This window comes from Aethalodelphis obliquidens, unplaced genomic scaffold (genome assembly GCF_003676395.1).
Source record: "Aethalodelphis obliquidens isolate GAN/ISIS:26980383/991018 unplaced genomic scaffold, ASM367639v1 scaffold20, whole genome shotgun sequence".
Classification (NCBI taxonomy): domain Eukaryota; kingdom Metazoa; phylum Chordata; class Mammalia; order Artiodactyla; family Delphinidae; genus Aethalodelphis; species Aethalodelphis obliquidens.
The window spans coordinates 135,031-158,450 of record NW_020837964.1 but is presented as its reverse complement, the minus strand read 5'-3'; the positions used below and the strand labels follow the sequence as shown (position 1 = coordinate 158,450).

Below are 23,420 nucleotides of genomic sequence, written 5' to 3'. Positions count from 1 at the left end.
GACCCCAGGCGCAGAAAGCTGTAGTCCTGGCCCAGGGAACCCAGCCCTGCCTCCACTCACCTAATTTAGATCCTGACAGATGGAGGTCGCCCGCTCTAGAACTGTTTACAACCAAGCTTCTCGCTGAGGAACAGGTCTTCGGGAGCCCAGGGAAAGGCTCATGTTCAGAGCTGCCTGTTCAAGGAAGGCACCCCTCACAACCCCCCGGCTGCCAACTTAATAGACGGCAGGGCAGGAAGCAGCTCCTGGTGACACTCCCCTCGTTTCCACCCACAGGTGAGGCGATAAGCCTGCATAAGCTGGTCACACCTTGGAACAGCAGTGACACAGAATCTATTTAACAACTAGCCTGATCCCTGAACAATCTGAGTTTTTAGGAGGATGGTGCCCTGGAGATCCTGTATGTGCTGAGCGTGAGGCTTAGTGGCTGGATTGTGTGTGTGTGTGTGAGGCAGCAGCCACGTGCCAGCCAGCGTGAAGCAGTTCAAGATCCCGGTGACCAGTATGGCTGCCAGGCCAGCAGTGCGAGCACTGGCACACACACCTGCTTCCCTTCTGGGGCTGTGCCAGCAGTCTTCCTCATCTCAGCTCTGGAACCACAGACACAAAGGCAGACCCACATTCTACCTGGGCCATTTCCTTACTCTCTGAGTCCCAGTTTCTTTACCTATAAAGGTGAGGACGTCCACCTTCCACGGCCAGGTAAGAACTCAGGACAGGGCTTGGCGCCACAGTGAGGGTCGTCCGCGACCCTCCTCCGTCTGGGTGGGAGGGCCCCTTCCCCACACCAGACCATCCTGCCCTAGCAGGGGTTCTCAATCTGCCTGTACACTCTAAACTCCTGAAGACCTTTTTTTAAAAATGTCAATGCTAGACCCCACATCGGAATTTCTAGGGATGAGTCCTCGACCTTCACTGTAAAAATCCCCCCAGGAGATGACGACACACGGTAAGGGTGGCGAGCCTCCACCTTAGACCACGGATTCCCACACCTAGATGTACAGGAAAATCACCTGGGACGCACTAATGACGACAAAAAGCAAACGCCCAGAGCGTACCTAAGGGTCGGTTTCAGCCTGCCGTGGGAGGGGGGTCGAGATCCGCAGCTTTGGGAAGCTCCTCGGCTTGGACGCGCCTACTTTTAATGAGGACAGAACTGCCTCGCCGGCAGCCCCTGGAGGCGGCCTGCAGCGGCTGGGCGCACCCCTCCGCGACCCGCCCCCAGCTGCCGCCTGGCCCCGCCCCCGCCCCGCCCCCGTCCCCGCCCCGCCGGCCCGCACTCGCTACTGGAGGCTCGGAGCCCCGCGCCGTCCAAACGTGCCTCGCTGGCGCGCCTCCAGAAAACCCGAAGACACCGCCCAAATCGCGCGAGAACTCGCCCGGAAGTGCCTGCGCCTTCTTTGATGCCACCGCAGACAGAGAGGAAGTTCCGGAAGGCCGCAGCGCGCAGACGCGACACGCCAGACTCGCGCCCCCGTGCCTTAAGTGCGCAGGCGCGCTGTCCGCTCTCTTTTCCGCTCTTCCTTCTGCCAGTCTCTAGACGTCAGCGGCTGTTGGGTCCTATGTCGCGCCGGGCCCTCCGGAGGCTGAGGGGGGAACAGCGCGGCCAGGAGCCCCTTGGGCCCGGCGCCCTGCAGTTTGTTCTCCACGATGACGATGATGTGGAAGAAGGCCCAAAGCGGGGGCCCGGTGGCCGGCGCCCCCGGGGCCCAGGGAAGGAGGGCGTCCGAGTCAACAACCGGTTCGAGTTGGTGAGGCGTCGGGCTGCCCGGGGTGGGGGCCCGGGGTGGGGGCCCGCGGTGGGGGCGGCATGCGAAGAGGGTCCGTGACGTCATGGGGCGGGGCGACTGGGGTCTGGGCTGCAGTGGGGGGCGGGGCGAAAGGAGTGGGCGGTGGCCTGAGGCCGGGGGCGTGGCTACGTTGGCTTTGGGCTGCGGTGGGGGCGGGGCCATACGTCCGGGGGCGGGGTAAGTGGGGTCCTGGCTGCAGCTGGGTGGGCGGGGCCTGCCGTCTGTGGGCGGGGCCGCAGCTCAGTGGGCGAGGCTTCGCTCCCAGGGTCTGGGGTCGCCAACCCTCATTTCAGGGTTAAGTGTCTCCCTCGCGGTGCCGTCGCAGGGCCTTCGCAAACGATCTCGGTTGCTCCTCACAACCCAGGACTCGATGCCTCGCTCTTGCCCATCGCTGCGTCCCCGTAGCAGGTGTCTGGCACAGAGAAATAACGCCAACCCCCCCCACACCCCCGTCTCCGTAGCGCTGGCCTCAGTCTGTAATTTTGCACGTGCTCGTTCTCGCTCCCTTGACCGCCCCGAGCGGCAGGTAGCGTGTCTGCTTTGCGCACCGTGTGTCCCCAGCACCGTGCGCCCGGCGCACACTAGGGCGCGACCGCGGTTGCCGAGTGATTGGAGGAGTACCAGTAGGTGTGAAGATCGTGGAGAACACCAGCTGCCGTCTGTAAGGTCTGTTAGTCTGGCAACCGCTCCCAACTTCACATGAAGTTGGCAGGTTAGGGGCCCATCCTAAGACTGGGGCGTGTGGGCTGCCAGTCTGGTAGTTTGGTTTAGAGATTGTCCACGTTCCTCCAAGGTAAGAGGCAGCCTCACCCTGTAGTTTCTGCTGGAAGCGGGACCAAGTCCGTCTTCAAATTCTCCAGACTATCCCGCCACCTCTTCAGAGCCTCCCCGCTCCCTTGTTTCTTGCCATTTCTTTGTTTTTAATTTTTTATTATGGAAAATTTCAAACACATGCAAAAATAGAGCAGTATAAGTAACCTTCACGGGCCCCCACCCAGCTTCCACAGCTCTCCACACATGGGCGGTTTTTCCCCAGTGCTCCCATCACATCATTTATCCCTAGGTTTTCCAGTCTTTTTTTTTTTTTTTTTTTCCGGTACGCAGGCCTCTCACTGTTGTGGCCTCTCCCGTTGCGGAGCACAGGCTCCGGACGCGCAGGCTCAGCTGCCATGGCTCACGGGCCCAGCCGCACCGCGGCATGTGGGATCTTCCCGGACCGGGGCACGAACCCGCGTCCCCCACATCGGCAGGCGGACTCTCAACCACTGCGCCACCAGGGAAGCCCTCCAGTCATTTTTTGACTTCTTTCAAAACCCTCAAGGCTTCTTTCCATCCCACTTGTTAACAGGCTGAAATGGGTTTGTGCTGAAGTTGGCTGTTTTCCCTGACCATCTGTCAAGTGTACTTTCTCCTTATTCTGACATCCTCCAGGTTTAGTCTTCTTTTTTTCTCAGTCTTAAACAATGGTAACTCATTTGGAAAACGTTCACACGTTCCAGGCCCTGCTGCGATGTCGTCATGTGTCTTATGGTCTGGGAAGGTCATGTTGTCCCCATTGTACAAATGAGGTAGTAAGTGACACCCACAGTGAAATCCAGGTTCTGGGCTCTTTTTTTTTTTTTTAGTAAATTTATTTACGTATTTATTTTTGGCTGTGTTGGGTCTTTGTAGCTGTGCGCGGGCTTTCTCTAGTTGCAGCGAGCGGGGGCTACTTTTCATTGCAGTGCATGGGCTTCTCATCGTGGTGGCTTCTCTCATTGCGGAGCATGGGCTCTAGGCACGTGGGCTTCAGTAGTTGTGGCACACAGGCTCAGTAGTTGTGGCTCACGGGCTCTAGAGCACAGGCTCAGTAGTTGTGGTGCACGGGCTTAGTTGCTCTGCGGCACGTGGGATCTTCCCAGACCGGAGCTCAAACCTGTGTCCCCTGCATTGGCAGGCGGGTTCTTAACCACTGCGCCGCTGAGGAAGTCCCTAAAATTGTACTCTTAACCGTGCCCAGGTGTTTGTCTCTGAAGCAAAGTTAGCGTTCCTTTTGAAGAGGAAAGGAGGATAGATGGACAGTGGGCCAGGGTGAGGGGATAGATGAAAAAAAAAAAAAGCAGGTGCTTCTGTGTGTGAATAGAAAGAAAAAGTGCTTTTCTGGACTCCCTGTGGTATCGGTCAGGTCAGAGGGACCCAACAGCTGCCCCTGCTGAGTGCTGTGCTGTGCGTATCCTCTTCTGCTCTCCGGCAGGACCCTGGTGTTGCACAGACCTCCATCGTAGTCTGTGGATTCAAACACCATCTTTACATCATCTCTTTTAGGTGTCTCGCAGACGTCTCAGGCTCAGTGTGTCCAGACTTTAACTGCCCTCTCTGCCTCCTCCAGCCTTCCCTGTCTGTCGAGGGCAGCTCCACTCTTCTCTTGCCAAGGCCAGCAGCCTGGAATATACCCCTGACCTTTTTCTCTCACACACCACATGCAAACCCTGGTGAAGTCGTGGGTGGCTGCAGGTGTAGCACCTGCGGTGTGGCCGTTGCCTCTGCCTGGATACTTCTGACCCGGTCCCGCTCGTCCTCTTGGCCTCTGCAGCCTGTCTGGGTGCAGCAGCCACAAGGATCCTGTTAGGCCCACATCTGCTCTCAGCCCTCCTTTCTCACAGCCCCCCAGGGCCCGGATCGCCCGCCTCATGTCTCCCTGATCTTGCCCGCTCTGCTCCAGCCACAGGCCTGGAACGCAGGTCTCCCCGCTGTCCCCTCTACCCGGAACACCCCATGTTCCTGTGTTGCTTCCCCCGCTCAGGCTTCGCTCAGATGTCACCTTCTGAGTCTTGCTTACCCTCCCCAGCGATTTAAAGTTACAGCCCCTCTCCCCGTTCTTCTGATCTTTCTCCTTTTTCTCTGGAAGTTATCACAGAACAAACCCTACAAGTTACCGACGTGTTCTTTTTATCTCGTGCTGCTTGGCCCCCACTGCCGGAGAGTATCAGCTGTGTGAGAACAGAGACTTTGTTGTTCCCTCGCGTATCCCCACCCCCGGAACAGTGTCTGTTCTCGTAGGTGTGCGGAGAGGTCGCGGCATGAGTCAGTGTTTCCTCTGAGGACAGAGTGTGAGTGAGCGTCTGCACACGGGCTTTGCATCCCAGCTCCGCCTCTTCTTACCTGTGAGAACTTGGACAGGGTTCCTAGCATACACGTCGGCTCCCCTGTTTCCTGGGGATGATGTTACTTACCTCATGGGGTTGTCACGAAGAGTCAGTGAACTAACGTGTACAGCCCTTAGCCCATGCCAGGCGCACAGTACTCAGCAAATGTTGATATTACATCGTGTTGACAGCCAAGAACTTCAATAGAAACGTGTGACCCTAAGTGGATTAGAGGCGTTTCTAGGGGCTGGTACACCCCTCTCCCCCTGGGGAGTGGGAAGACACCCTTCTGTGACTTAATGGCTGGGACTGTCCTCTTTGCTGGCTCTTGGGTGAGTTTCCTTGGCCTTAGATTAGAAATCATCTTTCCTACCTCATCCAGACTGGTTTTTGAAAATCGGTTTTATTGAAATATAATTTATATGTAATAAATGCACCTGTTTTAAGGGTATAGTTTGAGTTTTGCAGCATAACGTACTGTGCAACTGTTAAAAATGGTGTTGTAAAATAGAATTTATTAGTGTTTTGGGGTCAGGGACCACTTTGACAATCTGATAGAAAACCACACAAGCTTTTAAAAACTATCAGGATTTATTCTATATCGTTGAAAAGTTTTGGCGAGGAAGATTGTTCTTTTCTGAAGATTACATGTTTATGTCTCTCTGTTTTCATGTACAATATAGTGGCCAGTCTCTGAAATAAATCTAGATTGGAAGAAATCTAAATTGTGTAATTAAATAAAAGCAAACTTGTTCCGAAGTAAAAGCGTCATTGATGAGGTTGCTCTTGTTTGACTGGAATAAGAACTGGACGTTGTTTGGTGACCGTCGACTCGCAGACATGGGTCATCTTCATGTTTGATGCCCAGTTCTGCTGGCAGCAGCAGCCAGACCCTGGATTCACATTCACAAACGCATTTGGTAACAGGTGGTATTGGAACCCCTGTAGATTTTTTCACTGCTCAAGGGCACATTTGGTCGTGGATTACAATAATGTTCTAAGATTCTTCAGGTTAGCGTCACGTCACATCACTTCTTTTGTCCTCAAGTCTGTGAGAAAAGCTTTAGCAGAGGTGGCCTCATGCATGCCAGTTTCTACCTACTGAAAGATGGTAGAAAGATGAGGCTTTGTCATCCCCGACTGCACGCCGGAGAAGAACTTCCTCAGTAATGTAAAGTTTTAATGTTTTCCCTCTTTTAATAGGAAAAATAACTTTTTTTCCCAGTAGCACTCTTAGGGGCCCTAAAACGAAAGATGTTTTTTGTTTTGTTTTGTCTTTTTCGGCCGCACCGTGTGACTTGTGGGATCTTAGTTCCCCGACCAGGGATCAAACCCGGGCCCAGCAGTGAAAGTGCCGCGTCATAACCACTGGCCTCCAGGGAAGTCCCCGAAAGGCTTATTTTTACAGAGCCAAAAACAATCTCTCAGTAAACCAAGCAGTGGATGAATGGAAACAAAAGTAAGATTTCAGCTTCTAGCCGTGGCAGAATAACTGGTACTCGAGCCGCCTTCTTGCCCTGAATAACTATCAAACTAGCAAAATGCATGAGTGAACTGTTTGCAGACATTAGACCACAAGCACTGCAGGTCCGAGGTCCCCTAGCCCCCTGTGCCGGCTTTCTGACTGGAGACACTCTCCAGAGATGAGCACAGGGAGGCTGGCCCAGCAGATCGTGGAGCTCGTGCTGAGCCAGGGAGCAGGTCAGATGTGGGGTCTGTAGAAGTCGCTGGAGTTAAGGGGGAGGGTGCTGGAGAGAAGGAGTTCCGGAAGCCTGCTCGGAGTCTTGGGCTCGATACTAAGGTGTACGGGGCCAAAATGATAAATAAATAAATTTATTTTAAAAAATTATAAAAAAATCGTAATACAGTACCCCTGTGCACCCACCAGTATGGCCAAAATGAGAGCAGCTCAAGGCTGCTGGGGCCAGCAGCTTTGGCGGGGGATGAAATTGTCCGACCGTTGGAAACAGGCCTGGCAATTCAGCATAAACCTGACGCCTCACACCCCAGCAACCACTTGTGAACACTTACCCAGAAGACTTCACAAATCTTCACAGCAGCTTAATCCACAGTAACCCCAAAACGGAAACAAAAGACTCCCAGTGGATAAACTTTATGTGGTAGAATCCATGCAAAGGAATACTGGTCACCAGGAACCAGGAGCTAACGCCTAATACAAGAGCGGGACAAGCCTCAGAAGCCGTGCACTCAGAAGACACTGACCGTGCGGGCACGGCGTCCTGGGACAGGCAGAGTCACAGTGGTGAAAACCCTAGGGTTCGCCAGCATCGGCAGGAGGCTTAGCTGGGGGTGGAATGAGGCCTGTATTTCTGGCATAACAGGAGAGTTTTGTCTCTTGATAAGAGTATAGGTTACACGGCTCTGCCAAAACTTGCCCTGTACATTCATTTCAAGAGATGTCAATTGTACCACGGTTTGGTTTTGTTTTTTAAAGAAAAAGCTTCCTACCCCCCAACAGAGATCCAGCCCCTCCCCCGTCCTCACCGAAGTGTTCATGGTGCCTTGTCCTGGGGATTCCAGAGAGCACACAGGCAGCAGACACGACCCTCTGGAAACAGGGACCCGTTGGGACCTCAAAACTGATGACCATGGCAGCTCCTGGATTGCAAGTCAGATCGACGTCAGGACGCTGGACAGCTTGGGTAGCAGCGTGGGTGGCAGCGAATCGTGCTTCTTCCCAGAGCTCTTGCCAAAGCTCCGCAGGGTCCTGCGTGCAAGAGTCAGAGTTTTGCTGTCCGTTGAAGTTGACCTTGGCGTGGAGCTCCTTATAAACTGGAATTTCTGGAAACACCTCAAGCTTCCACAGGGGGCTCAAAAATGAGAATCTTTTTTTTTTTAAGGATGTGAGCATGACTTAATAAAAGTAAAGCAGTCCCGGGCTTCCCTGGGAGGCGTCACCAGTGCTGAATGCTGGACAAAGCGTGGGGCTGTTCCTCCGGGACCCCTGCTGTGGAGAAGAACCGTCCGCGGGGCCCTCACTGCAGCTCCTCCCTTCGCACCGAGGTCCACGGCGGGGCCTGGCCTCACGGTGCTGTCCCCATCGCGGTCTGCGTGGTGCTGTCGTTACAGAAAAAGATCTGTGAATTTGCTAGACAAGCAGGCGTCACACAGCCCTGAGCTTCATCCTTGCCGCGTGGGAACCTCCGCTGGTGAAGATGCGAAACCAGGGAGCACAGACGCGCATGCGTCCCTTCCCTTGAGACTAACGTCAGAGCCCCGGGCCCCGCGGGGACAGGCAGTGGCCAGTCGCTGAGGACTTCGCCCCAGTTTTTTGTTTGTTTGCGGTACGCGGGCCTCTCACTGTTGTGGCCTCTCCCGTTGCAGAGCACAGCCTCCGGACGCGCAGGCTCAGCGGCCATGGCTCACGGGCCCAGCCGCTCCGCGGCATGTGGGATCTTCCCGGACCGGGGCACGAACCCGTGTACCCTGCATTGGCAGGCGGACTCGCAACCACTGCGCCACTAGGGAAGCCCCCCAGTTTTGTTTGGAAATCATCTCAGGGTTCTGGGGTTTAGAGTGGATTTTATTTTTATTTTTTTAGCTTTATATTTTTCGGATGTTCTGAATCTTTTATGTAGTTTTTAAAATTTATTTTTGGACCTCGGTGAACCAGGTTGCATCCCTCTGATCTGGCTCGTGAAGCGTGGTGTTGGTACTGCGTGTCGCCTCTTTTGTTTGCTGATTCATTTACTAGCAGAAGGGCCAGAACTTGTCCCGTGACTTGTCCCTGCCCCGTCTCCTCCAGAGCGAGGGTGTGAGTCTCCTGGGACCTTCCTTTCTGCATCGTGTTCCTGAGGCCTGCGTGTGCACACGAGCGTGGTTCATCCCTGTTCACCACTGTCTAAGGCTCCCCTGATGGATGCGTTACCATTCTTGTTACTGAGTATCTCCTGGGCCTTGTCTTCCCCCAGGCACTGGTCCTGTCTGCTGTGTAGAACAGCTGGCCGGAGTCCAGGTGGGAGGAGGGAAGAGTGAGGCATTAGCTGAGCGTGTGTGTTTACTCTGGGGTGGTGCTTGGTAGGGGGAGAAGTTGTCCCGTGTGGGATTCCTCATCATGTCACCCTGAGGACAGATCCCGTAGCCACACAGCGCCCCAGCGTTCTCTGGGACCATGACTGAAGTGGCCCTTGCCCCACGCTGCTGAGAGGGGAGCGTCGTGGCCACTGGGCTACTGGACATCTGTGGTCCTCCCTCTACAACCTCAGCGACCTGGAAGGTGCCCGCCCACCTTTCCCTGCAACACGCGTGCATCTGAGAGTCACCTTTTCATTTGTGACTAGGACGCACCCGTAATGCCCTTGCTCCCCCGTCTGTGTTTCCAGATAAACATCGAGGACCTCGAGGAGGTGCCCGGGGTGAACGGGGACAGGACCGACTGTCTGCTCATCGACGCCGCAGCATCGGGGAACAAAAGGAGGGCCCAGCGTGGACACTCAGAGTCCAAGAAGGATGGCGACGTGACGGACGCGGCGGTTCCCCCAGAGCAGGTGCAGCTCCCCCTACACACCCCGTTGGCATTCTCTGAGGGCCATTTTGTGAATTGCCCGGCTGCCCCCAGACTTCCTTGGGAGCCCTTATCAGATTGTCTTGGAGTCCTCAAGACTGGTGGCGGCTGGCGAGGGGCCACAGTCCGGGTCCCCTAGACACGTCTCCCTGGCACGAGGCCTGCCCCCTCTGTTTTGGGAGAGTGCCCTTCTGCCCAGGTCGGGTGTGTTCTTTGCGACTGTGTGTCTGCAGCTCGGGCCGGGTGGACCAGGGCCCTTGGCGGGTGCCCTTGAAGAGACACATAGGCCAGGTCAGGGTTGGGTGTGGCACCTGAGCAGCACGGTGAGGAAGGGGGTCCCTGTAGGAGGCTCTTTGTCACTCACCCAGCAAGTGCTCACTGCGAGCCAGTCTGTGCCCCCCAGGGACCTCTGGTGCAGCTGGGCCCTCGACTGGTCTTGGGGTGCCGGGGGGCTTCCTCGAGGACCTTCACACTGATGGAAGGTGGTGGCCGGGGGAAGGCACGAGCGGTCTTGAGGTGGGGGGACTGCAGGTGTGGCGGCCTGCGGTGCGGAGCCCTGGGCTCCAGGCCGGCTGAGTGTGGCAGAGAGTGGTTGACACGGTGACGGGTGAGAGCGGAGGGCAGGTGGGCGGAGGGTCCAGACCCCGTGAGTGGTCAGGGAGACCTCAGAAAGGTGGGGGCCAGCCAGAGTCAGGGAGACCAGTGGGAGGTGTCAGCTGCTGGAGAGAAGTGGATGTGTTCATAGGACATTCAGAAGGTGGACGGCAGGGCGGTGGGCCTGTTGCTCTGTCTTCCTGCAGCTGGCTGTCCCCCTGCAGCTGGCTGCTCTAGTTCTTGGATTTAAGATGTCATTGTGTCTTTCCATTGACCGAAATGAGCTTCTTTTGTCAGTCTAATACAAGTGGCAAACTCCGCAAGAAGAAAAGGAAACAGAAAAATAAGAAAAACGCTGCAGGAGAAAGCTCGGTATGTGTGGCTGGTGGATTTGCTCTCTGTGTTCTTTTCGGAATGTTTCTTGAGGGGGTGTTGAAAACATTTCGTTTTTTCTTGATATTTTATTTGACTAATTCAGAGGTCAGGGGAAATTACCAAATTTGTTCCCTTCGATCCTTGAGGGTTAGAGCCCATCTCCGTGCTTTCCATTTTCTAGCAAACGTCTGAAATGATGCTCTTCCGTTGGCAGAGTCCCTTCCTGGTCTGTGATTCTGACTGTTCCTCTTACGAAGCATCTCTTCTTTTTTCTAAATGTACGTGCAGTACAGGGTGTTCAGATTGGACTGTCTTTCAGGAAGGAAACACAATATAATACTTGTTCTTTGTAAGAGTAAATCTTGCTATTGATGGTTACTTACAAAGTCAGCAAGTCAGTGTGGTAGTGAACATGTCATCTGGGGACTTGCAGGAGAATGGACTGGAGGACATCGACCGCATCCTGGAGAGGATTGAGGATGCCAGCGGCTCCAGCCGCCCAGGCCCGCCCCCACTGAGTGCCAAGAAGCATGTCCTGTACGTGGAGCACAGGTGTGGCTTCGCCGAGTGAGGAGCGCTCGTCTTCGGGGACAGAGGGGAGGGGACGGGGCAGCCCTGACCTTCCAGGACCTTTCTCTAGCTCTGCGTGTCTGGGAACGTTCTTTCTTGAGCTGCATTAAAGCTGCCATTCGGGGGTGAATTTTCCACCCCCTGTTCCTGTAGGTGCTTAATGAAACCCCGTCCCTACCGCAGACTGTTGCCAGCATTCAAAATCAGCCACCTTCCTTCCTAAGCCAGTGAAGACCCCTCGATCTCATGCCCGGGCTCACGCTGCTCTGACTCGGCCTGGCGAGTGGTGGCCGGTCTCGGCCACGGGCCGTGTGGTTGCAGAGAAATCAGGCCTGCTGGAGAGCCGCTCTCCATGCTGGGTCCTTATGTGACTTTCTGACATTCTCAGGATCGTTGTTAACACACTCAATTTCATTTTTCTCTGTAAAATTTTCAATTCTCTAGACACTTGAATCCAGACACGGAACTGAAAAGGTATTTTGGTGCCCGAGCCGTCCTGGGGGAGCAGAGGTAAGACCAACACTGCTGTGTTCTCAGCTGAGGGAAGGGAAGGGAGGGTGTTTACAGCCACAGTGAGAAAGGAAGCCCACGGGACCCGAAGGGGAGTCGAGGAGAAGTCGCGTGGCCTTGTCTGTGGGTGTCGGGCTCCATCACGCACTGCCTGCTCTCCCCCGCGAGTCCTAGTTTTACAAAGATTCTGAAGTTTGAGCTTCTGGCCTTGAAATCTTAGCCAGATTCATTTTTGCTTTTCAGTTGAGAGCAATACCGATGTGGGGTTTGGGTTTTGCGATAAGTTTGACCTTCGTGAACGTGAGTTCTGGGGGCTGGTGCCGTGCAGTCAGCGCCGCGGGAGCATCCGGGGCATGGGGATCCCAGACCTCCCGTGGGAAGGGGGCTCTTCTGCCTGGGCTGCTCCCTCGCAGGGCCCAGCCCCGACTGTGGGAGCTTTCCCTCGGCAGAGGCTTATGAAAAAGAGCTGCTTATTCAAGCAGTTCCGAGCCGTCGCCCTTGCCTCCCACAGATGACCCTTCAAGGCTGTTTGCTGCGCCTCCTGGGCCCCGTGCACATGTCTTGTTTCCTGGGGCCGTAGGGTTCTTCTATCTCTTACACGCCTGGTTTGCAGGCTGGGTCCTGAGCACCATTTACCCTGCACTACTGTGCCAGCAGCAGCAGCGCCAGCAGCATGGGGGGAGCAGGCACCCCGGGCACAGGTGTCGGGGTGCACTTGGCTGCAGTGCCTGCTGGCACTTGGCGCGAGGGTGCCCGGGAGGGGTGTCACCCGCTGCCCCCCGTCTGCGTGCTGCTTCCTCCTCGGATCCTTGGCAGGTGTAGGAGGCTTTCAAGTCTGTCATAATGTGAAGACGAAGAATAGTCTCCATGTGTTTGTGTTTTTGGTCTTTTTTGAATTGGGGTGTAGTTGTTTTACACTGTTGCATAGTCTCCGCGTTTTTGGTCTTTTTTGAATTGGGGTGTAGTTGTTTTACACTGTTGTATAGTCTCCACGTTTTTGACTTCTGTTGTTGTTTTGTTTTGGCCGTGCCGGGTGGCATGAGGGATCTTGGTTCCCCAGCCAGGGGTTGAACCCATGCCCCCTGCGGTGGAAGTGCAGTGTCTTAACCGCTGGGCCACCAGGGAAGCCCCTGACTTCTATTTGTTTGATTTTGAGTGAGGTTGAGGAATTTTTTCATGTCATTCGCTCACACTTTCCTTGTATTTCTCATTGCATTTGCTGTATAATTTGCTTTTATTTTTGGTGTAAAGTTACTCAGGACAGAAGGGTCTCTGACTTTGTCTTCTTTTTTGGAATATTAATGAAAAACACTTTAACTCGAAATGTTCCCCTTTTTTACCTGTATTGCCCTGGGACCTTCCACCCCAACCCGCCCTCGCTTCCTTTGCGTCTGCCTGGTCTGTCTATACATGTTCGCCTGGTCTTATTTCTGTGCATATTACACTTACTACTAGTAGTTAGTTCATCGTAACTGCACTTACTGTTTTTCGCAGTGTTACTATAGTTGTTGTTTATCACGTTTCCTTCCTTAAACAATGAAGTCCTGTGTGTGGGCTACCTTGAGAAGCCGTGGTCCCTCCTCGTCCCCTCGGGATCCCAGGTGCCGTGTGTGCTGCTCCCTGCCGGGTCCTCCCATCTGGACCTCCTCTGCCGCTGGTGTCTGCTCCCCCGTTGGTGCCCCACCTCCCAGTGGCAGCCTCTTCTGCATGGACGGCTCACTGCAGGGCTGGACCATCCCTGGGATTCCAGACAGGACAGTTCTGAGCATCCAGTTAATTCTCCTTTTTTTCACAATTACCAATTACCCAGAATCATCCCACATTTTAGTTTCCTTCAGATTTTGACCATGGTTTTCTTGAAGAGTTGTTTTTTCTCCTGCAGTTTTTTACTTTTATTTCATCCCATTCCTAACACAATCCAGATTTTTACTCAATTTTTTTCTTAATGAAGTAGTTCATATTATCAAAAAAGGTATACAGCGTAATATACATGGGTCCACTTGGCCACTACTCAGCTCAAGAAATAAAGCATCAGTGATAGAGCAGAAAGCCCTCGGTGTGACCACGGCTGTGGGGAGGGGCTCGCACCTGCAGCAGAGACCCCCGAATGAGAGAGCCGCAGCACCGAGCCTGAGGGAGGGAGCTGGGCCGGCCCCGCTGCCCGCTCGTGCTCCTGTGTCTGGCTGGCTTTCTTCCAAAAGTGTGTGGGTGTTTGCTGCTGATGCCCCATCTCCGTTGCTTGTCGGGGTGGGGCCTCCTGAGAGGGCAGATGAGAAGGGCCCTCTGCCCCGCGCAGCCGCGTTGTCCATGGGAAGGCAGCTCATTTGTGTCCGCGGGTCACTGCCGGCTCGCTCTCACCTTGTCGTCTTCACGTTAGGTTCTCACCTTCTGTTTCTTTTCTCCCTTTCCTAACGTTTTGCTGGACTACGGGTTTCCTGTTTTTCTTCCCTCTTCCGTGGTGGTTTGGTTGATCGGATCGCAGTCTGCCGTCTCGTCCGGCAGGGTGACGGCCGTTGTCAAGGCGGTTTGCGTTCTGTCCTTGTCCTGCCCTTGCCCGCAAGGGTCCGGCAGCACGGAGGTAAAGCCGTACCCTGTTTCTCCTCAGGCCGCGGCAGAGACAGCGCGTGTACCCCAAGTGTACGTGGCTGACCACCCCTAAGAGCGCCTGGCCCCGGTACACCAAACCAGGTGAGGGCGCGGGGCTGCAGGGCCACGCCTCTGTGTGTGCAGAGCCAGCGTGCGTGTGTGCGGCCGAGGGCCCTGCGTGGGGCTGGGGGGAGCCCCCTGTCTGGGCACAGACCCCACCCGCCTTGTGTTTTCCTGGCCATGTGCAATCCGCGTTGCTCCACCTTCTTCCTTTGTGCTGTGGCTCCTACGCCATAGGAAGCAATCGAGTTCGTTTGTAAACGGTGATATTTTATATGTTGTTGCAAACTGGAGAGTGGTTTAATAATTAATAATTTAAAGAAAATTAACATTCGTTTAATAATTTAAATTAGTAATTTAAAGAAAACCAGCAGCAGTGCAGAAAGGTTTGGGTGCAGGGTCATGCCCTGCTGGGGGGGCTTGGCTGTGTGGCATCCAGGATCAGGGGGCCCCGGGGCCTGGGATGCCCTGCGAGACCCCCTGTGCTCAGCGAGGACACGGGAAGCCATGGCCCTAGTGGGCATCTCACCCTCCTTCTCCTTCACTCCCATGTTCCCAGCAGCGGCCCCTGAGCACAGGCAGAGAGAGGGGCTCATTGCCACGGGGTCCTGTAGGGCTGCCCCTTTAGGAGGGTGTCGCCAGGGGCGTCCGGGACCCTGACCGGTCTCCTGAAGGTGACGAAGGGAGATGAAGTTGTCAGGCTCCTGAGAAGACCCTGGACCCCGTCCACCCAGAGTCAGCGCAAGAAGCAGAGAGAGGACGTCGTGGCTTAGCAGTCCCTGTCGTCTCGAGGCCTGGCAGTGGCCCCTGCGCCCTGTCCCACGCCCGCCTGCATCATGGCTCTAAGCAGACAGTGTCTGGGGCTGACCGGATGGGGTGGGGGAGGCGGGCTGTGCGTGTCCCCTCCCTGTTGTCCTGGGATGTCGCTGCTCCGTCCATGCTCCTGGGGGGAGGCACGTCTTCACAGGAAAGGTGTAGAGGCGCGTGTTGCTGGTGTGGCCCAAGCTGCGGGCAGTCCGCCCTGGGCATCCTGACGCAGGCACCCCCCACCACCCCAGGTCTGTCGATGCGGCTGCTAGAGTCTAGGAAAGGCCGCTCAGCCTTCGCCTTTGAGCACAGTGAAGAGTACCAGCAGACGCAGCACAGGTTCCTGGCCGCCGTGGAGTCCATGGAGCCCAACAACATGGTGGTGCGCGGGCACCCTGTGGGGTCGTGGAGGCGCGGCGCGAGCCGAGCTGCCGGAGGTGGGGCCGGGGCCTTCCTGGGCCTCGTCCCATCAGCTTCCTCCTGCCTCACAGGTCCTGCTGCAGACCAGCCCCTATCACGTGGACTCGCTCCTGCAACTCAGTGACGCCTGCCGCTTCCAGGAGGACCAGGAGATGGCGCGGGACCTCGTGGGTAAGGCCTAGCAGGCGGCCCCACCTCAGCTGTTGGGGATGTGGTGGGTTTGCCAGGATGTTCTTTAAGTAACAGCTTTATTGAGATAAAATTCATCTACCGTGAAATTCGCCCCTTTAGAGCCTACAGTTCCTTGGTTTTTAGTATATGCAGACTCGTACAGCCTCATCCGTGTTGCTTCTGGGTCACTTCCACCATGTGCGAAAGAAACCCGCCTCCCCTAGCCCCTGGCAACCGCCGGTCCGCCCTCTGTCTCCGGACTTTCCTGTAAATGGAATCACGACACGCGTCTCCATCTGGCTTCTGTCATTTACCGTGATGTTCTCAGTGTTCACCTGTGTGAGCCGTGTGTCAGGACGTCATTCCTTTTGTGAGGATGTATGGTCCACGTCTCGTGGCCTGTTTCCACCCTCGGCTCCTGAAGATCAGCCCCTGGGGGTGCGTGGGCTTCAGGGGAGGCGTGTGGTTCCTCCGGCCGGAGCGGGTGTGGCCAGGTCACACCTCTGTGGTTGACGTGATCCCCGTGGGCACGTCCTCGCCCGTCACTTTCCAAGTCCTAGTCTCGTGGCCACCTCCCTTCTGGAGCTTTCCTCAGGAGCCACAGAGGACGGGTTTGCAGCCACCGCGCAGAGGCTGACAGCCGCCCCGTGTCTGTCGCCTGCAGAGCGCGCGCTGTACAGCATGGAGTGTGCCTTCCACCCCTTGTTCAGCCTCACCAGCGGGACCTGCCGGCTGGACTACCGCAGGCCCGAGAACAGGTGAGCCGGCCACCCAGCGTTCATAGGCGCACACCATCTTCCCTCGCGAGTGTGTCATAGGCGTCACAGGTGACGTGGGTGCTAGGGTGGGCGCACGGGGGGCAGGTGCCACGGAACTGTCCACGAGGGGTCCCGCTGGGGTCCCAGGGCTTCGTGCTGTGTTTAAAGCTTAAATGCAGGAGGGCTGGACCTGAGGGTGGACGGATCAGGCTGGCCTGGGGTTTAAATTTGTCCACGTTAGGAGGGAGCCTCGCCAGCCACCTCACCGCCATGGGACCTGTAGTCGTGTTTCCTTGCGTGTTTGGACTCAGTCCGCAGCCCACGCGTTTGGGATCCTCGGGAACGCCTTGCGGGCAGCAGCGTGAACGCAGCCCCACCGTGTTCCTGTCACGCACGCCCGTGGGACCCTCTTCCTGCAGACTCTCTTGCCCCGAAGCCCCTGTTCTCAGCAGCGCAGGCCTGAGCGGATGCCGCGGCCTCACTGCTGACCTCAGCCTCTAGCCTCTCACCCACCGCCTGCTCCTCAGGGCCTTGCAGGCCTGGGCACGCTCTCCACTCCGGGCGCCCCCACCCCCCCACCCCCCCACCCCCCGTGGTCTCCGGCCGTCCTGGGTCGTGTCCCTTGTAGGATGTGTTCTCCGGCTTGGGGGCTGTCGTGGGCCCCAGGGCACAGTGACCCCCACTGCACAGATTGTCTGCAGGGCGTGTGGGGTCCGAATTTTCTCTCTTGCTTCTAGTTGTGTGGGCTTTGTCTCTCCAATGAAATTCTTAGTTCTTTGCGATGCTATAAAATACTAGCGTCCCCAGGCATTAACAGGGCAGGAGCCGCTGATCAAAGCGGCAGTCCACCAGGGTAGATCTAGACGGTCGACACGGCAGCAGATTCTAACTCTCTTCCCTTAAAGGATAGTTTTTTTAAAAAATGCCCAAGAAGATGCAGATCTCCACGAACAAATAGGCTTGGTTTTTTGTCCGTGCACACACATGTGACCGCAAACAACAAGCAGAGTCACCTTCTCTGCAGACAGGACCCTGGCGAACGTTCACGCTGATTAGGCCACACGGGAAATGCCGGCGAAGCCCGCGGGCAGAGGGTGGACGCAGTGCCGGACGAGGCGCCAGGCGACGTGCTCTGCTGCCTGCCGTGCTCTCATTCACGAGGAACTGTCTTGGGTCTAGGAGCTTCTACCTGGCCCTCTACAAGCAGATGAGCTTCCTGGAGAAGCGGGGCTGCCCACGCACGGCGCTGGAGTACTGCAAGCTCATCCTCAGGTAGGGCTGCCGCCCGCTCCCCTCCCTCCCGGGCCACGGCCTGTGGGCGTCCGCGCCGGCCCACTGTGGGTTTTGTCTCCCTCTGCTCGCCGTGCTGCCTCCGGAAGCCTTGAGCCGGACGAGGACCCCCTGTGCATGCTGCTGCTGCTCGACCACCTGGCCTTAAGGGCACGGAGCTACGAGTACCTGATCCGCCTCTTCCAGGAGTGGGAGGTGGGTGTGAGCACACACCAGGCCGGGCAGGGATGCCAGGGGAGGGGCCGGGGCTCCAGGCGGGGCTGGGACGCCAGGGGAGGGGCCGGGGCTCCAGGCGGGGCTGGGACGCCAGGGGAGGGTCCGGCGCTCCAGGTGGAGCAGGGACGCCAGGGGAGGGTCCGGTGCTCCAGGTGGAGCAGGGACGCCAGGGGAGGGTCCGGTGCTCCAGGCAGAGCAGGGACGCCAGGGGAGGGTTGGGGGCTCCAGGCGGGGCTGGGACTCCACGGGGAGTGTCCGGCCCTCCAGGTGGAGCAGGGACGCCAGGGGAGGGTCCGGGGCTCCAGGCGGGGCTGGGACGCCAGGGGAGGGTCCTGGGCAGACCCCAGGGGGCCTGCCTTGCCGCCTGCTTGCACGTGAGCGCAAGCGTGCAGAGGGAGCCGTGAGGTGGGGGAGGCCACCGCGGCTCGACCCCTCGACGCGTTGGTGCGCGTGAGGTCTGAGACGGGCAGGAGGCAGGCCATCGGCTGTCTCGTTAATAACCTGCATTTCGCATCCTGGTGGTGCTGTTTTAGATACGCGGGTTATAGATGATGTAGGAATGTGCATTTCACCGGTTTTCTTCTTAATCTGGCTGCTGTAAGATGAAGGCTGGCGCTGTGCTCCCGTTGGGTGGCACCGTCTCGGGGACACGTCTAGCGGGGGGCGGGGCAAGGAGGTGACAGCCTTTTATTTATTCTGTGCTTGAATTTCTTCACAGCACGTGTTGGTGTGTAGTTGAAAGACAGCTACGTAAATTATTTTGAATTCTGGATCATGTGGCCTGGTTGGGCGAGGATTCCCCAGTGCGGGATCTAGTTCACACAGGTTCCTGGAGTTCACAGAAATGCAGCTGCTGGGCGCCGCCCACGGTGGGGCTGCAGCAGGACGTCTGGGGGGCGGGGGGGGGGGGGGGTTGGGCGGAGGTTACAGAAGTCTCCAGAGACCGTGCTGTCACGTGACAGAGCATCGAGTCGTGTGCATCTGCGATGTAGGCGTGGGGAGGGAGGCGAGAACAGACGTGGAGGTGGGCCGGCCCCACCCCCCAGAGGACCCCGGCCCCTGCCTGACGCTGAGCCGTTGGAAGGTGGGCGTCCACTCTTCCCGCCCACCTGGCCTGGGTCTGACCGCACACCCCCAGGTCCTTTTATTTGCCTTCTGTGCACGGAGAAGGGGCACAGCGCACCCAGGGACATCCAGGCGCCCGTGAGCTCTGCCTTTCTCGTCTGCGCCACCTTGAAACGCCCAAACCCCTTGTAGGCTCATCGGAACCTGTCCCAGCTCCCAAATTTCGCCTTCTCTGTGCCGCTGGCGCATTTCCTGCTGAGTCAGCAGGCAGACCTCCCCGACCAGGAGCTGAGCTCTGCGAGGGAGAAGGCCTCTCTCTTGATCCAGCAGGCGCTCATCATGTTCCCTGGAGGTGGGTGTGTCCCCGCAGCCCCCCGTGGGCACGGATGGGTCCCAGCGCTTGTCCCAAGCTCTTGGGAAGATGCATGTTCCAGCGGGGCCTTCAGGCGCTAACTTTGCTGTCAGAGCACCTGGAGGTTTTAGGGTGTCCTTAGATATTAACAGTTCAAGTAAAACTTACCACCTGAAGTAGACGCATTTTCTCTGGCGGTGGGCTGGGTGTGAGAGAAAACGGGGCCAGGAGGGGCCAGGTCAGCAAAGTGGGTGTCTGTCCTCGTCCTCGAGTCCCAGTTCTCACTGGGGTGAGGAGCTCAGAGTTAGGTTCGTCCTGGGTCCTCTCGGGTGACCTGCTGGTTAACATGGGCCCCTAAAGTTGTGGGTGTGTGGACGGGAAGAGGGCTCACGGCCCCTGTGCTGGGCGACATTCTCAAAGGGTCTGTGACCTGAGAGAGGAGCCCACTGCCCTCTCAGGCCCTGGTGGGGCTGGGGTCAGGACCGCGTGCAGCTCCGCAGGGGCTGGGCCGTGCAGCTTGGGCCCTCGGGCTCCATCCCTGGCGGTGAGCCTCCCTGTGGGCAGCCGGGGTGACGCCTGGTCGCTCGGGGCTCCCGGCAGACAGCGTCCTCAGCCAGCCCCTCCCTATCATCTCAGCTGGGCTCCATCCACACAGGGGCTGCGTGGCCGGCTCTGAGCCGTGTTGGCCCTTCCCGACGAGGCCCCTGACGGGGTGTTAAGGCCCTGCATGGGGGGCTGTGGCCGCCAGCAGGGCCTGCTCGCCAACCCAGAGTCTACCTCCATCATCCAGGAAGCTCCCTGTCAGGCCCGTGGCTTTTAGTGGAGCCCGTCCCTGGGAGAGCGTTGGGGCAGGGGTTCTCTATGATGAGAGCATCCAGTGCACGTGCTCAGGGCTCCTCCGTGAGTCCCCTCGGGTGCAGGTGGGGCCGCAGGGCAGCGGGACGGACAGCCCTCCGTGGCGGCAGGGGCCCCTGGGCTGGTGTGGGAGAGCGGCCTCCCCTGCCCCTCAGCCCTGGCCTTGCGGGCGTGACGGTCCTGCTTCCCCCGCAGTGCTCATGCCTCTGCTCGAGTACTGCAGCGTGCGCCCCGACGCCACCGTGGCCGCACACCGCTTCTTCGGACCTGACGCCGAGATAAGGTACAGACTGGTGGGCGCCCTGGGCAGGGGGCGGGCCTGGGTGGCGGGACTGTCCTCCCTGCAGGGACTCTGGGGCCCTGGCCATGTGGGCATCAGCCTGGCCTGTTGGACACAGCGGGGGCACTGGGGCTGTAACGTCCTTGCAGCCGTGAGTGTGGTTCAGACGCCTGTATTGGCACCTGCTGCCTTTTAAAATTTCTCGTAAAACGTGAAGAAACATGTGGGACTTGGGAGCCAGCCACCTCAAGCCCGGTCAGGAAACCGGGGCGGGCTCTCCGGTGTCTGTGCGCACGGGTGTTTGCGTTCTCCTCGTGTTTAGATTTTGATCGAGGAACTTGTTCTTAGTAAGGACGCTGCACAGAAGCAAATGCCTGTGTGCCCTGCCTCGGGGTCCCTTTCCCTTGTCGGCAGCCCCCTCTGGGCAGCCTCTTTCCCCTCCAGGTCGCCAGCACGCCCTGGATGCCCACAGGCACCGGCGGGCGCGTGGAGCCTGGGCCCGTGGGGGTCTCACAGGCCCCACTGCCCACAGCCAGCCCCCTGCCCTGAGCCAGCTGGTAAGCCTGTACCTCGGGAGGTCCCACTTCCTCTGGAAGGAGCCGGCCACCATGAGCTGGCTGGAGGAGAACGTGCACGAGGTTCTGCAGGCGGTGGACGCCGGGGACCCTGCCGTGGAGGCGTGTGAGAACAGGTGAGCCTGGGGCCGGGGTGTGGGCACTGCTCTCAGGACCAGGCCCATCTTGCGGGCGGCGCAGGGCTGTGGCTGCCTCCACCACTGCCCCTCGTCTCCCTGGGCCCTAGGCGCAAGGTGCTGTACCAGCGTGCACCCAGAAACATCCACCGCCACGTGGTCCTGTCGGAGATCAAGGAAGCCATTGCCGCCCTACCTCCGGTAAGGGAGCAGGCTGGACTCGGGCTTCTTCCTGCCGGCAGCTCTGCCCCCGGGTTGGGGTCACGGGCAGAGGCCCCTCCCCTCACAGACACTTGCGTTCTGAGAGGCAGAGCTGAGCCTGCAGCTTTCCGTGACCTTATGGGGCTCAGAGCGGTGACCTGGTGACTCGGAGCCCTGAGGCCAGTAGCTGGCAACCTGGGAGTGAGGCCCTGACATTTTGCAGGGCGGTCACAGCATGTGTGAGCGGAGGTCTTGTGGTTCCCACACCCGCGCCGGTCCCTGGGCTCATCCCAGTCCTCTGAGCGGGCCGGATGAGCGTCCTGCTGGAGGAGGGGCCCTTCTCCCCCTCGCCCAGGCTTTTAGTACAGGGAACGCAGCCTCGCAAACAAGGGCCGTTCCGTCAGACCGTTCCCACTCCCAGCAGAAAGGCCTGGTGCAGAGTGGAATCGGCTGAAAGTCGCCCCTCTGCTCTCTGCCTTTCTGAAGGATGTGAGCACGCAGTCTGTGCTGGGCTATGACCCTTTGCCTCCCTTGGACACCATCTACTCCTACGTCAGACCGGAGAGGTACTTCCTGCCCTGCTCCTTTGCCCACACGGCTCCGAGGTCAGTGCTGGGGCTCGGGGGGTCTTGCTGCCTCAGAGTCCAGCCCTCAGAGAATATGGTGATCTGGGGTCACGGATCAGCTGTTGCAGGCCATGTGTTTTCACGTATTTGTCCAGCTAAGGCCATTCCTCTGTCAGGTTCTGGAGCAAGTGGTGGAGATAGGGTAGGAAGCAGTTGTAGAATCCGGCAACACATGTAAAATCAGAACTGCAGTAAGAACCTGCGAGGAAACAGCGGGTGAGCCTGACATGTGAAAGGCGGCTGGTGTCCAGCAGGAGCCTCAGCCTGTGCGGAGGCCCCGCCGGGGACGAGTGTCTGGCAGTCAGGCCGGGACGCAGAAGGCCCCGAGGCCCAGCCAGGAGAGCAGGGGCGGGCACCGCGGTGCCGAGTCTGCAGGCTGCCTTCAGAATCGGCTCATACGAATGCTTTCTTCCCCCTTTCCTTCCGGCCTTTAAAGCTTTACGTTAAGTAATTGCTTTACTTCACGTAGAGCCCGTGGTCACAGAGTCACCGACCTGGGAGAGTCACAGACAGACTTTCTCGTTTCCAGGCTTCAGGCGGACGTACTTTGTAGAATGAAGTCCTTTTTATTCTCTGCTGAATCATAAAAGTTAAGAGTGCGCATTCACGGGGAAATACAGTCCCCAGTTAAATGCTCAACAGGTTAAGATGAAAATTATTAATGATCAGTGTCTGTGGCTTCAACACCAAGCTGACGTGCTGGGCGTGGTCACACTGAGGATGGCTGGGTGCTGTGCTGGCTCCAGGCGCCCGGAAAGTCCAGGAGGGCCCCCCCCCCCGACGCATGCCCTAGAATCTTCTCTCCACTCCTCAGCTCTGAGCGAAGGACACTTTGAAACAGCTTTTCTCAAGAGTGAGTGGGGCTTGGCTGCAGCGGCCCCACTCTCCACTCAACTGGCCACGTTCCGAAGGCCAGCCCCATGCTGGACCCCCTGCACCTCAGGCCTGAGTCATCCCCCTGCCGTCCCCGCCCCCTCTCTCCCCAGCCGCCGCGGGGGCTGCCCACGTGGCCCCGCCAGGGCCTTTCTGACCGTCCTGACTCCCCTTCCAGGCTCAGCCCTGTCAGCCATGGAAACACCATTGCCCTCTTCTTCCGCTCCTTGTTGCCGAACTACACCGTGGAGGTACGTGGAGCCCAGCACGTGGGGGCCGCCAGCCTGAGACCGGGTGTCGGGTCCTGGGGCGGGGGGCTGGGCGGGGGCTCGTCCTGGCAGGCGCGGCTCAGACGAGTCTCTTTGCTGCAGGGGGAGCGGCCAGAGGACGGAGGGGCCGGGGGTCCACACCTTGACCAGGGCTTGAACAGGCTGATGCTGGCCTTGCGGGACATGATGGCCAACTTCCACTTCCACGACTTGGAGGTGCCGCGCGAGGACCACCTCGAGGGCGACGAGTGGGACTGAGGCATGGGCGGGGCCCCAGCGCTGTGCAGTTATGTTCCTGATTGTGTGCTGGTCGGATCGGCCAGGTCCCCGACCTAGAAGTGCTGCTGTGTTGTCCACCTGCCTCTGCTGTTCTATAAACGTGAACGGGTTGCGCTCTGCCCGGCGTGAGCT

The 23,420-nt window shown here is 57.9% G+C and overlaps 1 protein-coding gene across 2 annotated transcripts; it reads left to right on the top strand.

Annotated features, from left to right (window-relative positions):
* The first annotated feature begins 1,258 nt into the window (after window positions 1–1,258).
* Window positions 1,259–23,408, top strand: TCF25 (TCF25 ribosome quality control complex subunit). 2 transcript variants are annotated; one of them, XM_027118896.1, is made up of 18 exons: window positions 1,264–1,751; window positions 9,259–9,423; window positions 10,332–10,406; window positions 10,843–10,961; window positions 11,424–11,489; window positions 14,095–14,177; window positions 15,194–15,324; window positions 15,434–15,533; window positions 16,198–16,291; window positions 17,471–17,563; window positions 17,671–17,776; window positions 19,055–19,214; window positions 20,265–20,352; window positions 20,882–21,040; window positions 21,151–21,241; window positions 21,728–21,807; window positions 22,919–22,991; window positions 23,112–23,408. In XM_027118896.1, the coding sequence occupies exons 1-18, from the start codon at window positions 1,404–1,406 to the stop codon at window positions 23,265–23,267; spliced, it is 2,187 nt and encodes a 728-aa protein (XP_026974697.1). In that variant the 5' UTR covers window positions 1,264–1,403; the 3' UTR covers window positions 23,268–23,408. The 2 variants fall into 2 exon arrangements, 1 of the variants encoding a protein (XP_026974697.1); XR_003435342.1 differs by lacking the exons at window positions 22,919–22,991; window positions 23,112–23,408 and having other exon boundaries at window positions 1,259–1,751; window positions 20,764–21,040; window positions 21,728–21,754.
* The last annotated feature ends 12 nt before the right edge of the window (window positions 23,409–23,420 follow it).

What these genes read in the sequence shown, in the direction of transcription:
- TCF25 (XM_027118896.1), top strand. Translation starts at nt 1,404, where the DNA reads ATGCCACCGCAGACAGAGAGGAAGTTCCGGAAGGCCGCAGCGCGCAGA. An exon ending in GTCCTGTACGTGGAGCACAG is followed by an intron (nt 10,962 to 11,423) that starts GTGTGGCTTCGC and finishes TCAATTCTCTAG; the next exon opens with ACACTTGAATCCAGACACGG. An exon ending in GCCCCGGTACACCAAACCAG is followed by an intron (nt 14,178 to 15,193) that starts GTGAGGGCGCGG and finishes CCACCACCCCAG; the next exon opens with GTCTGTCGATGCGGCTGCTA.